Raw genomic sequence first — 18,481 nt, forward strand, 5'->3', positions numbered from 1 at the left:
AGCCCTGCAATAGATCCATCTTTACTAGCTGATTAAAAGAAAGAAAAAAAAAAAACCAAAACACGGCAAGAGACAAACTCTGTACAATTCCTCATCGGTTTTGCTCTCACCTAGCAGAGCCATCTTTTAGCCCTCAAAAGAAAGGGAGAGAGTATATGAAGCAACAGACCAACAAGAGACCGGGGTTCCTCTTGCATCCCCTGCCCCATCCCCAGAAGCCCCTCCCAAGAAGTCGGGCCCAGAGGGCAGGATGCCAGCCGGCACTCTGCCTGAGCCCCAATGCCTGCCCCGCTTCTCTCCAGGAGCCAGGATTGATTCTAGTTGTACAGACCAGCTAGGACTATTATGCAGCCCATTCCCCACTGGGACCGCCCTCCTCAGATGTGGCAACGGTGAAAGGGCCTTAGCTTGCTGCAGGTGCAGACCACAGTCAATGTACTTTACACAAATGTTCTCATAGACAAGCTCTCTGCAGAGGGGAAACAGGAAGGCTTAGAGGATCTTTCGTTAGCGAGCCAACAGCGCTTGGATTTTATGTCATAGAGTGAAAGGCATTATTTGGAGATGCTTGGGAAACAGGTCAGCAGACTAATTTAAGGATTTCCCCATATCCCACTGCAACACTAGCTGTGTGATTTTGGCCATGTTGGTCAATGACCTCCCAAGCCACTGCTTCATATCCCAGTGGGGACTTGGGTCAGTCCATCCACTGTATTCCTGGAGAAACTGCATCGGGAAGATGGCCTTCCCCTCTCTCCCTGGGGCAGTGTGGCCAGGGCCTGGTTCAATTACAAAGGGTCTCAAGAATTAGGCAGGGAGCCATGGTGGGTTCTCGAGTCATAGCAAAAGCTGTATTTGTGAAACACTGGTCTTGAAGAGGCACATAAATGAACTGAAGCGGAGAAAAACGGGCAAATAGGAGACACTGGAAAAAGAGAACAATCCTTCAGGCTAAAAATACATCTGGATGTGTTATTTCAGTCTATTTGGCCTCATTTTTCCGCAGGGCTGCCTGACATGCTGCCTGGGGGCACACTTACAGACTCGCAGTAGTGACGGCAAGGATCTCTTTAAGCGCTTATGCTTTTCCCTTCGTGGAATTTCAGCCAGACAGCCTGGCTGCACTACATTATACCATCAAACTTTCTTTACTTTTCAGGCCTGGAAATTTTATTTGCATTGTTGTAATATACACACACACTTGCTACCTTTTCATATAAAAATTATATATGCTCATTTTTAAAAAGTTAAAATATAAAAATATACAAAATAGAGTTACTTCAAACTTTCCTCTTCAAGGGGAGGCACAAATGTCAACCTTGTGAAAGGTCAGGACTTGTGACCCAGGCCCAGGGTCAAGGGTGTTGGGTTCTTAGGACACTTTCGGAATTTGCTCTGAAGAAAAACCCTCGGCACACACAGGCCTTCTTTTTTATTCACCGTCTCACGAAACACATATTCATTCACCACTTCTTCGTAACCTGTGTCCATAAAGAGCTGAGCCAGGAATTCTGTAAGGAAGCAGATCAACAATGCTCATGGTCTTTTGTTTGTTTACTTATTTTTGAGAGAGAGAGAGAGAGCGTGCAAACATAAGCAGGGGAAGGGCAGAGGGAGACACAGAATCTGAAGCAGGCTCCAGGCTCCAAGCTGTCAGCACAGAGCCCGATACGGGGCTCAAACTCACAAACCCTGAGATCATGACCTGAGCTGAAGCTGGAGGCTTAACTGAGCCGCCCAGGTGCCCTTGTGACGCTCATGGTCTCAATACTACGTTTGCTCTGAGGTGGTAAAGGGGGCGGGGGGGGTGGTGGCAGGGAGTAGGGTTAGGGTATTTTTTTAATATAACAAAAACTCCAGTGCTAAAATTTAAAGAAGGTTTTGTTTTAGAAAGTAACACACTCCTACTTCTCATCTCACACCCAAATAGAAACCCCCAACTAAATAATTTCATCAGAAAAGTTTAAGGACAACCTGGAGTTTGGCCACCTTGCCCTATTATTATGAATCCCCAAATACCAATGTCTGAGTAAAAAGAAACAATATTCAAAGTGGCTATATTCATATCAAGTCTTCATGTGTTCAGTTTGTTTGCACCAAGCACCTCACCTATCCTAACACGAAGGAGGAAATTCTGTAACCAGAGTGGCGGGGAAAATCCCTTTGTAGTGATATACCCTAAGGAAACTTTAATCCAAATAATACATCACTACATGTTCACCGAAACCAACAGAATGGCCATGTAGTGAAAGTGAAGACCCTTAGAGCCCTGCTTCCGAGGACATGCTCTGAGGTACTCTGCAGACACCACTACATCTTCTCAATTATTTACAATTGAGATTTCAGTAAACAGGAGCATGAATATTTTTAACTTTCCCCTGACATTTTCTGGCTTTGCAGTTTTAATGGTAATCACTCATTTCTGATTTCCTTCTACATCCAAAAGAATACTTTAAGAAATACAAACGGTTGTAAAAATAGAGTTTAAGAAGGTAATTATTTTGTGGTCCAAATGATTAAGTAGGCTTAAAACTAATAGTTCAAAATATCTAGTATAAGACTGAAATAATGTTCGGGGGTTGGATGCTTTTCTTATCAAAATGACTTTTTAGGGGCCCCTGGGTGGCTCAGTCAGTTGGGTGGCCAATTTCAGCTCAGGTCACGATCTCGTGGTTTGTGAATTCGAGCCCCGCATCAGGCTCTGTGCTGACAGTGCAGAGCCTGGAGCCTGCTTCAGATTCTGTATCTCCCTTCCTCTCTCTGCCCCTCCCCTGTGTGTGCTCTGTCTGTCTCTCAAAAATGAATAAATATTAAGGAGGAATTTTTAAAAAATGACTTTTTAAAGACCCCTATAGTAAATTTGCATACTTAAAACCTTTATACAAAAAGGTTTCTTGCCTTTATAACCTGGGAAGGTAATCTCCAGGCATTATATTTGTCTTTTTTTTTTTTTGAGTTTATTTATTTGTTTTTAGTTAACCTCCACACCCAGTGTGGGGCTTGAACTCACGACCCCCAAGATTAAGTCACATATGCTCTTCTGACTGAGCCAGCCTGGCCCCCCATCCTACCTGTTTTCTTTGTGACTGGACGAAGTGAGGATCCGCATTTGCCCTCCCCCTTTTCCAGCACATTTCCTGGTAGGGCAGCCACGTGGCATGTCAGAGCCTGTCCACTAACCTGGGCTCACTAACTAGACACTGTCACCAGAGGAGGCCTGTGAGCTCACCACGGCCAGGGCCGCGTCCCTGTCGTCCCAGGTGCTACGTGGTGCGCGTCGGAGACTGTTCCAGCCGGGACCCTGCGCTACGTGCAGCCGCCCCCGCCTCCGGCCAGTACCCCAGTGATAATGCAAGCAAGTAAACAATTAAAGACAAATTCCATTACTCTTACCATCAGTAAAAAAATACGATCTGGTTCCGTCTTGTCTAGCGTAAAAGTTTTCTCCAAGTTTGCTGCCAGCTTTAAACCTAAGCATGGCATGATCATACAGCCCATAGTCACGAAACAAGACACTTTTGCCTGGTTTTAATACCTATGAAACAAAAGCAGGCGGCACGTAACTCTGGGGAACCCAGGCAAATAAAACTTATTCAAATAAAATAAAATCTGATTGATTCAGGGATTAAAATACCTTACATTTGTGATAATTATGAAAGGAACCAGACTGAACCATCCATAGTTTGAAGGAAAAACAGCCTCCTAATCAAAGGTATAGCAAGACCTGCGGGGCCCCATGCATTAGAGGGATACTTCTTGAGCACCTACAAGGTCCAATGTCATATCAATTAAAATGTTAATGACGTTAAATCAAAGTCTTATCTTAAGGCATGTTCTCCTGCCATTTTATCAGCCATCTCCTAGTATATGATCCTGAAGTCAAAGTGATCCTTTAAAAAAATATGTCCTTTTGGCTTCTTACGGATTCTAGCTGGCTTTCCTCATTCTAAGTCTCCGCTTGGGTTTCACTGTGCTACAATTATGCATAGCTTGCCCACCACGCTAATAACAGAGAGCACTCAGCAGTTTATCAGACAGGAGGGAGGGAGAAAGGAGAGATTATCATCCTCGTGCAAGATGAGAAAACGGACACTACATAAGTGATTTATGCACGATTCACACCTCGGCCACTAAGTGGGGGGTAGTCAAGACTCACATTTGGGTCAAAAGGCATCATATTGTAGAATCAGAGACACCTGTTAGCCCTGGAGGGGGATTGGGGGAAGTGTCATTCCAATTCCATTCACGCTACTGACAAGAAAAGCAAGGCTGTGGGGAGGAGGGGTAACTGAGTATTCGTCCTACATGTGCCTTATAACAGGTCCTCAGGCCAGTGCAGCAGTGTAGGGAAGGGGATCATGGTCAGGCCCGGCTGGGAGTCCCTCACTAAAGTCTTTCAGAGACAGGTGTCACAGAGTAGGTGTCTCGAAAATTGGGAGGCGGCACCGGCAGGGTGTGGGTATTATAACTACCTCCATCTTATAAAGCAAATAGCACACGCTTTTCAAAATGCCGAGAAAGTGGTATGTACTGTGACATTTCCTTTTTATGTGAGAATTCTTTCAAAATGCATGAACGCTACTAAATAAGAGCGGACTTAAAAGGCATTAATTTTATTAAACCCTATTCTGTATTTTTTTTAAAAGTAGGCTTCATGCCCAGCACAGAGCCCAACGCAAGGACTGAACTCACAGCCCTGAGATCAAGACCTGAGCGGAGATCAGGGTGCCTGGGTGGCTAAGTCAGTTAAGTGTTCGACTTCAGCTTGGGTCGTAATTTCACGGTTTGTGGGTTTGAATCCCGTGTCAGGCTATGTGCCGACAGTTTGGAGCCTGGACCCTCCTTGAGATTCTGTGTCTTCCTCTCTCTCTGCCCCTCTGCCCCCGCCACCGCCTCAAAAATAAATAAAACATTAAAAAAAAAAAAAAGAAAAAAGGACCTGAGCTGAGATCAAGAGTTGGGCACTTAACCAACTGAGCCACCCCAGGCACCCCAATTAAACCTTATTCTGATTCATCACAACAATAAGATGATTTTTAAGACGTGACATATTAGACTTTTGATGCAGTTTGATGTATTTCCTCTTGAATAGGGGTATGAAAGACTGTCCCTAACACTTCCAAGTGAGCTGCAGTTTCCTCATTTAGTAAATTCTAATCAATGAGGGATGCATTCTAAATATCATCAGTAAAGAGCCTCTTGGGTAAAAACATCCTATCTTGGTCTAGAACGCCAAGTTTTAAAAAAATGTGAATTGTGAAGAGAAAATTCTGAAAAATTTAGTTTATAGGAAAAAGGCTTATTCTTAATTGCAGAAGAAGGAAGGCTCCATGGGACAGTGGGAAGAACACTCAGGAATTTGGAAGTTTTGCTTCATATCCCAGTTCTTCCATAACTAGTTGAATAACCTTGAGCAAGTAATTTCATCCCTGTGTTTTCTTGTCTATAAAATAATAAGTTCAATACTAATGCCTCCTTTGATCATGGCTAACAGGCATTTTTCACCATTACGTTCTTTCATTCTCTAAACAACTCCAAGAAGTAGGTTAGGGGTGGGGAGGGAGGGGAACGGGAGGTCTATTATAGCCACTTTTACGGCGAGCAAGGCTCAGAGTCAAAGTGACTTGTCTGAGATTTCAAGGCAAGTTGGTGGCACTGGCAGACAAATAGCCAGGTCTTCTGATGACAAATTTTGTCTATTTTTACTTCATTCTATTCCAAAAATGAGGGAATTCAACCTTAAGGTTGTCTTTCAGTTGAAACCTAGTTTTAAAAACTCTCAGTGTTAACATTCTACAGTAATTACATCTATCTTACCACAGCTTATTACTGTGGTTGTTCATGAAGGCCTCAGAGCTGCCCACCTTTGGGTCTTGTTGTCAGAGGCTGAGAGATTGCTTCTCCTTCTGTAATTTTCAGATGAAGCACATGGTTTCAAATTAATGACTCAGGCACTACGTATGATGGCAAAGAGATCGCAATCTGCTACTGTTGTGAACTCATTCCACATCAGCTGAAAAAAGGATTCTATTGGGGGTAAAAATAGAAAGGACTGCTGAAACGGAATTTGTTACCAAAGAAAGGTTACAACAGGGGCCAGGTGTGGACTGAGACAGCTCAACTGGATAATAATAAAAAAATTTCATTACTGTTAAAATATAAATAATATACTGTATGTTTCCACTAAAATTTTTCTAAATAGTTTACCCTGAGAGAGAGAGAGACAGCGCGAGTGGGGGAGGCAGAAAATTCTATTAATTTTATTAAATCCTATTCTGCGCTGGTAGCGTGGAGCCTGACGCGGGGCTCAAACTCACGAAACGGCGAGATCGTGACCTGAGCTGAAACCAAGAGCTGGACGCTGAACCGACTGAGCCACCCAGGCGCCCCTGTATGTTTCTATTTAAGTCAAGAATAGGCATACCCTCAACAATACTTGGCTTTGTCAGACTTCTTTAATTTGGTTAACCTAGCGGTATCTCATTGGGGTTTTATTTTACATTTCCTGGGTTACTGAGATCATCTTTTCACGTGTGTGTCCTCTTCAATAAAACGACTATTCACATCTGCCCATTTTTCTATTCATTTGCTTGTACTTCTTTCACAGGAATTTCTCACGTATTCTGGGTACTAATCTTTGAACAGTTTATAGACTTTAACTCACTTTTCCAAAGTTGTTGGTTTTTTTTTTTCTTTGTATTATATTGTCTTTTGAAGAACAGAAATTCCTACTTTTGTTACAATCATCTTTATGCTTAGAATGCTTTGAGTCATCTTTTGAAAAAACTCCACACTGTGAGGTCATAGAGATTTTTTCCTGTATTTTCTTCTGAAAGGCTTAAATTTTCGTCTTTTTCACTTAAGTCTTTAATTCACCCGAGAATGATTTTTGTATAGGATGTGAAGGAGAAGTACAATCATTCTTTCCTACATGGACACCCAGTGGTCCCAGCATCACTTACTGAACAGTCCCTATTTTTCTAGTGATCTTCATTGTCACTTCTACCATATATCAAATTCACATGTATGCGTGGACCTGTGTTTAAGCTATCACATTCACGTTGTCCCTCTGCTAACATCATTCTATCTTAATTACTGTAGCAGTAAGAAGTCTTTTCATCTGGTAGGGTACAGATTTCCCCCGTTTTGTTTTTCTTCAGAAGTGTTTTGATCTTTGTTCTTTCATGTAAACTTAGAACCACCTTGTCAATTTGCTCAAAAAACAAACAAAAAAACCCTACCCAAAACCTCCAATCAATCAAACAACAACAAAAAATAAAATGTAGGGGCGCCTGGGTGGCTCAGTCGGTTAAGCGGCCGACTTCGGCTCAGGTCATGATCTCGCAGTCCGTGAGTTCGAGCCCCGCGTCGGGCTCTGTGCTGACAGCTCAGAGCCTGGAGCCTGTTTCAGATTCTGTGTCTCCCTCTCTCTCTGGCCCTCCCCTGTTCATGCTCTGTCTCTCTCTGTCTCAAAAATAAATAAACGTTAAAAAAAAATAAATAAAATAAAAAATAAAATAAAATAAAATAAAATGTATAGGGGGCATGTGGGTGGCTTAGTCAATTAAGCCTCCGACTCTTGGTTTCAGCTCAGGTCATGATCTCATGGTGTGTGGGTTTGAGCCCTACATCAGGCTCTGTGCTGACAGTGCGGAGCCCGCTTTGGATTCTCTCTCTCCCTTTTTCAAAATAAATAAATACACACAAAAAAATTTTTTTTAAATTAAGAAAATAAAATGTAATATTTTATTTAATGTAATATTTATTTATTTAATGTAATATTAAATGGAAAAGTAAGATTGCACAATGCATGTTACTCTTTGTTAGGTGTGAATAGCTCTGTGACATTAAGCAGAGTACATTCATCTTATACTTTCATAGTCTTAATATATTCTAATTAGACAATTACATTATTTGCAAATGAGTTTTGTCTTTCATCCCTATTTTTCCCCCATCTTTAATTTTCTTTCTTGTCTTTTTGAGCTGATTAGGACCACCAGGATAATGCTGAAAAGCAAAACTGATAGTAGGCACTCTCACCCCATCGAGTTCCAGATGCTCTTTATTCTGTCCCCAACTCCTACTTCTCTCCAATCCCTGAAACCTTTCATCAGTGAAATCACTAGTATTCACCTCTTCTCAATGTTCCTTTCACATCCTGGTGCTAACAGACTGTTCCTGAGGACACTGTTTTCCCTGCAACCTCTCAAGTCATGGCTGTTTTCTCTCCTCACCTTTGTACCGCTGGGCTTAGAGATGAGGCTGGCGCCCTCCATGCTTCTCATTGCTACTTTCTCATGTATTCTCTTTCCTCCCTAAAATCCCTAGCTCTGAATCTCTTGTCATCAGATTATATCATCTGCTATCCCTTAATATTACTGTCATCTCTTAGTGCCAGGGTCATTTCCCTGTTTCAGGATGAATGTTTCTGATTTATTCTCCTCTCCTTAATACTACTCCATTCTTAGTTCAGAGTAATTTCAATATATGTGGATTATCCCTCCAAATATGCTGGCCTCTTAATGACTTGAACTTTTCCAAGGTCTTACCCTTCTAAACCACTCACTCCCATGGTAACGTCCTGAAGTCTTGTCAACACTAAAAAGCATAACCCCTCCGGTCTCTCAGTGTCATACAAGTCACCTTGGTCATTCCCCCCTGCCCCATCTTTCCAGCTCTCTCTACTTCCCCATCTTTCATCATCCTTTGTCCTCACCTGGACCTTCAAATCAGGTGATCCTACCATCTTTTCCCTGATGCCCTCTCTTCCCTCTTTACTCAGCTTCAGTTCCATGCCCATTTGTGGATATATGCTGGGTCTCATCTGCTCAGATACCAGGGGCAGGGAAAGGGGAAGTAAGGAGAAAAAAACCTTACAAAACCTCATGAGCAGAGAGCTGAAACCACCGTGGCAATATCTGAATTTCTTAAAATGTTGTTTTAAGTGAGAATAATTACTCCCTAAAAGGTTTCCAGTGTCTTGAAATTTGTTTCGCTACTTAAAAAACATTTAAAACGTCTACTTTTTCAACTTGCTGAATGTTCTTCTCTCCCTTTTATAAAGCAGACTGACTGAGGCCTCTGACTCACTGAACAGGTGAGGCTTAACAGGCTTTCCAGATTGTGTGCCCTTGCCATTTAGTGGCCCCCAGGTGACCTGCATGCTTACCACTGGTCACTTGTGTTGGTTCCCAAACTTACTTACACCCGCTGTACTTAGATTTAGAATTATACATGAATATATAAACAATGCAATGCAAGTAAAGAGCATTTTTATTTTCTCTGAAAAGTACACTGAAACTTTTGGAAAGACTTGATAGAGAAGCACTGAACTGCTGTTAGACATGGGAGAATCAAAGGTAAGTCTAGGTTAAAAACATAAAAAAATTTGCCCTTGCGTTAAGTTTCCAATCATTGTTAAGTCTTTGCTCCACTTTTAAAGAAGCCAGAACTCTACTATGTATGTGGTTCATTAAGATGGTAAGAAAAATGGTAAAGAGCCCCATACTCAAAAGAAAGGGCCGTGGCTCTACATCAAAAGAGTGATAAAAGAATATTAACATATTTTAAGTCATAATAAAATGTTTAAGGTAAGAATGTACCTTTTTCATGATTTTTTGATTTAGTTGATCTTTAATCAACATTGTTGCCATAGATAAGAGAGCTTCTACCATAGTTTACAAAGCAGCCTCATTCATGATCTCACCTGCATCTCACAATAACCCTAACAGACACCCCCATTTTACAGCCAAGGACACTGAAGCCCAGAGAAGGAAGATGACGTGATTTGTTTGAGTCACATGACTTAAGAGTGATGCTTTACTTCCTGAGTGCTACAGCAGCCTCCTGATGGCCAGAGCAGTTTGGGTTCTCCTCATTCTGGCAACAATGATGATAGTGACAACAATGGCTGATTTTTGAAGAGCACCTACCACCTTCTAGGCATTGTGCTAAGCACTTTATACATATTGCGTGTATTTCATCTCAGTATCTCAGTATTACGTACGTAATGAAACTGAGGCTCAGGGAGGTAAAGAAACTTGCCTAAGCAGGGAAGCCGGGTATCGTCTCTAGGCACTCTGATGCCGGACTACGTTCTTGACCCTGAACCATATCTTCTTCTCCTTTTCCAGCAGGGACTATCTGCATGTTATTCCATGCACAGAGCCCAGATAACTACAAAATCATCCTCGCTCCAAAGCTGGCCAAACTGAAGAGCAGTGATGGCTACCAGACAAACCAGAATTCAAACTGAATGTTTTATGTAGGAGAACCCCTTCGATACACTGCCTGCATGGCCTACACCTAGTGAGAACGAGGGGGCTTTGTGAACTAGACATAAGCCTCAGAGGGGAGGTAAGCAAAAAGATCAGGATGTCCAACCTCCAGGCTCCAAATTACTAACCTGGTAAATGTTTTGTAAGACAAGGTGCATCTTATCAGGGTGAACAGCAGAGAGGACAAATATCAACATGACAACATCCACGGACTCTGGGGGCACATGTTCCAGAAGGTCATCTTTGGTTAGATCACACTGGAACACCTTGCATCTTTCTGTGTCATATAAAGGATTTTGCTAGAGAAGGGGGAAAAAAGAAAAGCATTTTAATGCGACACCCATGTGGACACACAGAGAAAAATACAGCATCAAAAGGAGATCCGATGGAAAATGGATCTATTTCCACTTGTGCACTGCTACACAAAAATCACAGATCACTTTGTTACTGGGTAAAACTGAGTAATGTGCCATTTGCACGCTAATGCACGTAGCATTTGCTGTTACTAGGAGGGCCAAGATTTCATTTTAACAAATCATCTTTAACTGAGGATAGAACACTGAGGAGCTATCACATGTTCAAAGCTGCGCATTCTAGAAGCATAGATTTCTAGAGGGATAAGTCAAAAATGACCCGTGCTTCCTTAATCCTCCTTTGAAATCACCCATTACAAGCCTAAATCCTCTGAGAAGTCCTTCCCAATCCACTCATGGAGATGCTCCCACAGTTCTGCATATTTTCCCTTGAGACAGCAAGCCAAATAAACCAAATTTCTTCTTCTTCCCCGCCCCACCCCCACTTTTTTTTTTTTTTTAAACAAGTGTGTTCCTGTACATTTTGAATGGGGGGTTTAAGAGCATTATCAAAAAAAATACATATAATACTCTTATAAATAAAGAGTATCATAAAGTCTAAGATCTTATAAGAGCATTATAAAAAAATAACAAACCTTTCTTTAAGAAAAGAATTTTTTAATGTTTTTTTTTGAGAGAGACAGAGAGAACGTGAGTGGGTTAGGGGCAGAGAGAGGGAGACACAGAAGCAGAAGCAGGCTCCAGGCTCTGTGAGCTGTCAGCATAGACCCGACGTGGGGCTCGAACTCATGAGCTGTGAGATCATGACCTGAGCCAAAGTCGGATGCTCAACCAACTGAGCCACCCAGGCGCCCCACAAACCTTTCTTTAACGTAAATAAGGACTCGAATAAATACAAAGTTCTTGGATGGGAAGATTCAATATTGAAAAGACGTCAATTCTACCTATAAATCTGCTTCTAAATCCAATGCAATCTCAATAGAATCCCAATAGATTTCTAGAAACTTGACGCAAAGGCAAATTTGATTCATCTGGAAGCAAAAATCTTTAGGAAAAGCCAAGCCAATTTTTAAACTGAAGAACAATGAAGGAGAAGGTACACTACTGGACTTCAAAACATACTACAAAATGCAGTACTGAAACAATGAGGTTTGAGAATGGGGACAAACAGACTACGAAGACAGATCAGAGTCCCCAAAACAGACCCATGTATATAGGGGAATTTAGTATCGCATGACAAAAAATAAGTGACAAAGATGACATATCAAAAAAGGTAGACAATAAAAGTGACAATTATCAGGGAAGAAAAATGAATTTTCTCATTCAACTTATTGTGTTAGAACAACTAGCTATACACTTGTGCTAAAGGACAATTGGTTACCCAGGTGACTTAAAGGTTCTGGTTTCAGTTCAAAGACGTACAGTAGTATAAAAATGCAGCCCCCATCCTTACAATAAGAAAAAAGATGGACAGACAGCCAAGTAATGGCTTTTTTTGTGAACTCATCAAAGAATAGAGGCCAACGAACCAGCAGCCGTCCCCCAATCTGGAGACAGATAAGTGCCTTCAGGGAGAGACAGGACCGAAGCATTTGCTTACCTGAGGCAGAAACCCCCAAACTGGAAAGATAAAACTAGAAATTTGACAAACTGCTGTAGACTGAGTGTGGATGTTATAGCGTGAAGCCTCTGGGGGTGGAAGTAACAGGAACATTCCCATCTTTTTATAGGTGTTTCTTCTAAGAACATCACGGGGCTCTCACAGAGAAGATGGTGCTCCATCTAGTACTGGACTTTCTCATCTCCTTTAAGGAAGAAAAGAGTCAAACTACAGGGGAAAGGTCTCCTGAAGCCTGCAGCCTTAGGGTCCTAGCGAATACCACTGCCAAGAGGGGAGGAAACTGCTCTGCCCAGACCCATTCTTAATTTTTTTTTTTTAAGTTTATTTTTTTAGTAATCTCCACACCCAATGTAGGGCTTGAACTCACAACCCTAACATCAAGAGTTGCATGCTCTTCGGACTGAGCCAGCGCCCCCCAGACCTAGTCTTTTCCTTTTTTTTTTTTTTTTTTTTTTTTGGTGGAGGTGCTGGGGATTGATAGACCTAGTCTTGATCTGAAGGGAGAATGGCCTCAAGACCATCGAGGAGGACACCAGGTAGATACTGAGGGACGAAAGGGAGAGGAAAGCTCTAGTCCTAGAGCGCAGACACACTTGTGAAGGCCACACCCCTGAGACACAGGCCCACTATACAGTTCAAAAACTGAGAATCAGAACATTAGATGACAATCCCTTCTCCCACACCTTACCAAGTCTCCAGTGCTAATAACAACAGTGGATTGCAGCTGGGAAAGTTGTAAGAGAGAGGATCTTTACGAGGAACAGTATGAAGAGCAGACCCAAAGCCAAAAGGGGTGACATAAACCAAGTCACCAGAGGACTCTGAAGTCTCTGGTGGCCATAGCAACAATAAACCTCACAGGTAACTATAACAATAACAGACTTCAAACACAGCTCAACTCCCGTCTAGATTATTGCAAATCCTTATGACCTCAGTATCCATAGCACCTGACTTTCAGTGAAAAAAAAAGTACAAGGCATACCAAATGGCAAGAAAAAATAGTCTGAAGAGAAGCGCAATCATCAGAACCAGACTCAAATATGACACAGATATAGGAACTAGAAGTTTGGGCATTTAAAATAACTGTGATTAATAAGTGAAAGACTCTAATGAAAAACATAGACAAAGTTTAAGATCAAATAGGTAATTTCAGCAGAGAAATAGAAACTACAAAAACAATCAACTAGACGAACTAAAAACCAAAAACACAGCAACAAATATGAAGAATGCTTTTGAAAGGCTCATCAATAGGAACATTTACTACCTAAGAAAGAGTCCGTAAACTTGAAGATAGGATGAAAGAAATTATACAAACTGAAAACGGAGAGAGAAAAAAAGTTAAGAAAACAAACCACCATCCAATAGCAAATGGTATAATACACATGCCATTAGAATCTCAGAAGAGAGAACAGAGCTGAAGAAATATTTGAAGAAATAAGGGCCAACATTTTTCCAGATTAAAAAACATAATAACCAAAGCTTTAAAACTATGTAGAAGATTAGAGGACTCTTAAACAAGACTTAAGACCTTAGAGCCTTGAAAGGAAAACATTAATTAATTGCACATAGTTTAAATCCTGCTGAAAGACAAACCATAAAGCAATGCTAAATAAACTAGAAATGTTTGTAAAAAACGAAACAGAATATCCAGAATATACCCTAAAGATAAGGAAATGACAGAAAAATGAGCAAAGGTTATAAACAGACAATTCATAGTATAATACAAGCTCCACCTGAGGGATTTTTTTTGTGTTTTGTTCACTACTTAGTCCCAGTGCATAGAACAGTGACTGGCACATACTAGGCTCTCGATAAATACATGTGGAATAAAGAAACTCACAATCAGAAGAAAAACTAATGCTTATTTACATATATAAGGGGTAAACAAACTAAAATATGGAGTATTACTTTTTGTCCATAAGATTAGAAAATATAAAAAAGACTGATATCAAACGTTGAGGATATACACAGAATAGGAGCTGTATATTAAAATGTATATATTAAATTAAAAAAATATACATCAAATATTAAAATTTAAATGTGTGTACCGTTTTTCCAAGGAATTCTTCCATCACCAAAGAGAAAAATGCACACACGTGCTTTGGGGAGTGGCACATAGTGCCACATTAACCCTATTTGTAAGAGTAAAAAATCAGAAATAATTTAAACAAATAGCAACAGGGTAACTGTTAAAGTACAGTATATCCATTCTGTGAATACTACAACAGCTAAGTAAAATACAGTAGACCTGTATGTACTAAGACAAAAAAACACCAAAGTACAAGATAGGATGTGGAGTGAAGAAAGCAAGTTATAGTACAATGTGATACCGCTATTAAAAAAACTTCTAGGGGCGCCTGGGTGGCTCAGTCGGTTGAGCGCCCGACTTCAGCTCGGGTCACGATCTCACAGTCTGTGAGTTTGAGCCCCGCGTCGGGCTCTGTGCTGACAGCTCAGAGCCCAGGGCCTGTTTCGGATTCTGTGTCTCCCTCTCTCTCTGACCCTCCCCCATTCATGCTCTGTCTCTCTCTGTCTCAAAAATAAATAAACGTTAAAAAAAAAAATTAAAATAAAATAAAATAAAATAAAATAAAAAAACTTCTAATGGATGGTACAACTGTAAAAGGTTGATGGAAAGTTAGATGTTTGCCCAAGTATCCCCCACATATTTGTTAATAGCAAAAGGTAAATACTTGTACCCCTTAGGAAGGTACTTTTTAGGTGGGAATTAGGTAGTTACTACCTTAACCCAGAGATCAAAACTAAAGCTAGCATTACCAGACATTAATGCCTCCTGACAGGATGCAATATCAAAGACATAACATCACTTATTACAGTATTTTTGCCACAAATATTTTACCTGGTTTAAATTTTTCTTTTTTTTTTCAACGTTTATTTATTTTTGGGACAGAGAGAGACAGAGCATGAACGGGGGAGGGGCAGAGAGAGAGGGAGACACAGAATCGGAAACAGGCTCCAGGCTCTGAGCCGTCAGCCCAGAGCCCGACGCGGGGCTCGAACTCACGGACCGCGAGATCGTGACCTGGCTGAAGTCGGACGCTTAACCGACTGCGCCACCCAGGCGCCCCAACCTGGTTTAAATCTAACTTCTAGTTTACAGTAAAGGAAATACAGAGGATCAAGGAACAAGTTGAACAATGATATGAATAAACAATCAGACCAATATGGAATGTGGGACCAAATTATAGAAAATGGCTTGCTCTTCAAAAGCTCAATGCCAGGGGCACCTGGGTGGCTCAGTTCGTTAACCATTCGACTTCAGCTCAGGTCATGATCTCATGGTTTGTGGGTTTGAGCCCCATGTTGGGCTCTGTGCCGACAGCCTGGAGCCTGGAGCCTGCTTCAGATTCTGTCTCCCTCTCTCTCTGCCCCTCCCCTGCTCATACTCTCTCTCTGTCTCAAAAATAAACATACAAAAAAAATTAAAGAGAAAAATGAGCTCAAAGCCAGTGGGGAAAAGGTCAAGGGGAAGGGCAGGGATGTTTTAGGCTAAGGAGATTTAAGGTACATTAAGAAGTACAAGATTTAGGGGCGCCTGGGTGGCGCAGTCGGTTAAGCGTCCGACTTCAGCCAGGTCACGATCTCGCGGTCCGTGAGTTTGAGCCCCGCGTCGGGCTCTGGGCTGACGGCTCGGAGCCTGGAGCCTGTTTCCGATTCTGTGTCTCCCTCTCTCTCTGCCCCTCCCCCGTTCATGCTCTGTCTCTCTCTGTCCCAAAAATAAATAAAATAAAAATGTTAAAAAAAAAAAAAAAGAAGTACAAGATTTAGTCCTTGATTAAATACATCTATAAAAGACACTTGGGACTACTTGGGTAAATCTAAATCCATTCTGAGTATTAATGACATTAGGAGATTACAGTTCACATATTGCGCCATGCAGAAAAAGTCCGTATTTTTTAAATATGTATGCAAACATATTTGAGATGGAAGTGTCTTGACATCTATACTTTAAAATAGTTGAGCAAAGAAAAAAGTCTATAAAGCAAATGTACAAAATTCGGGCAATCTTTCAATTTAGGTAGAAGCATATGGGTATCATTTTGGTAGTTCTTTCTACTTTTCTGAATAGAGCTGTATTTCTTTTCTTTTCTTTTCTTTTTTTTTTTTTTTAATTTTAGAGACAGAGCATGAGCAGAGAAGAGGTGCAGAGCCCCAATGCAGGGCTCAATCCCACAATCCTGGGATCATGACCTGAGCTGAAATCAAGAGTCAGATGCTCGACTGGCTGAGCCATGCAGGTACCCCAAAGCTGTGTTTCTGTATGTATGATACAGGTATTTAAACAGGAAAAACACATTCATGGTGGTCATAGCTGGTTAGCTTCAAAGAGAGAACTGGAATTAATAAGCAAATGGGCAGAGAGGGCAGGTCAAAGAAATCTAAGAAAACAGTAACATAACAGAAACATGGACCAGGCACCAACCTTGACATACTCAACTGCTCTTGGAGAAAAGTCACAGGCATAGGCAAAGATATTCAGATCTTCTTCTAAAAGCGGGAATAAACAGTTCCCAACACCACAGCCAGCTTCAAGCACAGTCAATTTTTGATCTTCAAACTGGGGAAAGAGATGCAAAGTCGTTTGCATCATCGAGAAACAAACCAAACTACAACATGTCTCCAAACAGGAGAAGCAGGTTTCTGCCCCCATGGGGCAGACAGTAAACAAGTGAGCTGAGAACCTAAAGCTAATACTGATACCTTGCTTGTCATCCAACACTGGGTAGCGTAGTATAAAGAAAACACAGCAGGGGCACCTGGGTGGCTCGGTGGATTAAGCATCCCTCCCCCCCTTTCTTTTTTAATGTTTTATTTTTTTGAGAGAGAGGGTGAGCAGGAGCCAGGAAGGCACAGAGAGAGAGGGGAACAGAAGATGCAAAGTGGGCTCTGCAAAGACTGCAGAGAGCCTGATGTGGGGCTGGAACCCACGAACTCTCGATCATGACCTGAGTTGACGTCGAGTGCTCAACCAACTGAGCCACCCAGGCACCCCACAGCATCCGACTCTTGATTTCTTTTCTTTTCTTTTTTAATATAGGAAATTTATTGTCAAATTGGTTTCCATACAACACCCAGTCCTCATCCCAAAAGATGCCCTCTTCAATACCCATCACCTACCCTTCCCTCCCTCCCACCCCCCATCAACCCTCAGTTTGTTCTCAGTTTTTAAGAGTCTCTTATGCTTTGGCTCTCTCCCTCTCTAACCTCTTTTTTTTTTTTTTCCCCTCCCCCATGGACTTCTGTTAAGTTTCTCAGGATCCATATAAGAATGAACACATATGGTATCTGTCTTTCTCTGTATGGCTTATTTCACTTAGCATCACACTCTCCAGTTCCATCCACGTTGCTACAAAGGGCCGTATTTCATTCTTTCTCATTGCCACGTAGTACTCCATTGTGTATATAAACCACACCGACTCTTGATTTCAAGAGTCTCATGGTGGTGAGATCAAGCCCAAAGATGGGCTCCATGCTGAGCATGGTGTCTCCTTGGGATTCTCTCTCTCTCTCTCTCTCTCTCTCAAATAAATAAACATTAAAAAAAAAGAAGAAAACACAGGATAATAGCTAAAATAACACACTCTGGGACTAAACTGCTTGCACTCAAATCTGGACTTCTTCCCTCACCATGTTCTATCAATACACAACTCTCTTAAAAGAGCTTTGTGCCCCGTTTTACCTGCAAGTAGGGATAACAATGATGCCTACTTCACACTGTTTTTGTAGGGCTTAAATTACACAACACGTAGAGTTCTAGAAAAGGGCCGTGGTAAAGTGTTTATCGTCTTTATTATGAATCTGAATCTGTCACTGAAGTCACCCAGTATGAGTTCAATATTTACGACTTTCAGACTGGCTTTAAGAAACCAAAAATGTCCTCGAAAGCTCTCTTTCCTACATACAACCCAGGACCTACTAAATCCACTGGAGACCCATAGGAAGGCAATAAACACTCCTCTTCACATTTGAAATGAAAACTCAAACAAGGTTCAATATTAGTTTACCTCTCTACATGATCTGAGTTCCTCAAACTCTCTGGTGGTCCAGTGTCTATCTTTGAAGAAGTTAGTGCTATTTCTTTTGTAAAAAAGGTCCCAGTTCTTCTGAGCCTCTTTTTCCAGTTTTTGCTGTTTAAAATCAGACATTAAAGCCTGGTCTCTTTTCAATTTCTCCTCTTCTTCAGCGCTGAGAATTCTTGCCTGCAGCCCTTTCCTTTGCAAAGAAGCCATCCCATAAGTTGATGGTAA

The 18,481-nt window shown here is 41.4% G+C and overlaps 1 protein-coding gene across 4 annotated transcripts; it reads right to left on the reverse strand.

Moving 5' to 3' along the window:
* Positions 1 to 825: 825 nt before the first annotated feature.
* Positions 826 to 18,463, reverse strand: METTL6 (methyltransferase 6, methylcytidine). 4 transcript variants are annotated; one of them, XM_045503697.1, is made up of 5 exons: positions 18,239 to 18,463; positions 16,672 to 16,791; positions 10,406 to 10,576; positions 3,394 to 3,535; positions 826 to 1,511 (listed from the first exon to the last, which is right to left on the reverse strand). In XM_045503697.1, the coding sequence occupies exons 1-5, from the start codon at positions 18,461 to 18,463 to the stop codon at positions 1,330 to 1,332; spliced, it is 840 nt and encodes a 279-aa protein (XP_045359653.1). In that variant the 3' UTR covers positions 826 to 1,329. The 4 variants fall into 4 exon arrangements, with proteins under 4 accessions (XP_045359653.1, XP_045359652.1, XP_045359654.1 ...); XM_045503696.1 differs by having other exon boundaries at positions 16,657 to 16,791; XM_045503698.1 differs by lacking the exon at positions 16,672 to 16,791.
* Between the last annotated feature and the right edge of the window lie 18 nt (positions 18,464 to 18,481).

This window comes from Leopardus geoffroyi, chromosome C2 (assembly GCF_018350155.1).
Source record: "Leopardus geoffroyi isolate Oge1 chromosome C2, O.geoffroyi_Oge1_pat1.0, whole genome shotgun sequence".
Classification (NCBI taxonomy): Eukaryota; Metazoa; Chordata; class Mammalia; order Carnivora; family Felidae; genus Leopardus; species Leopardus geoffroyi.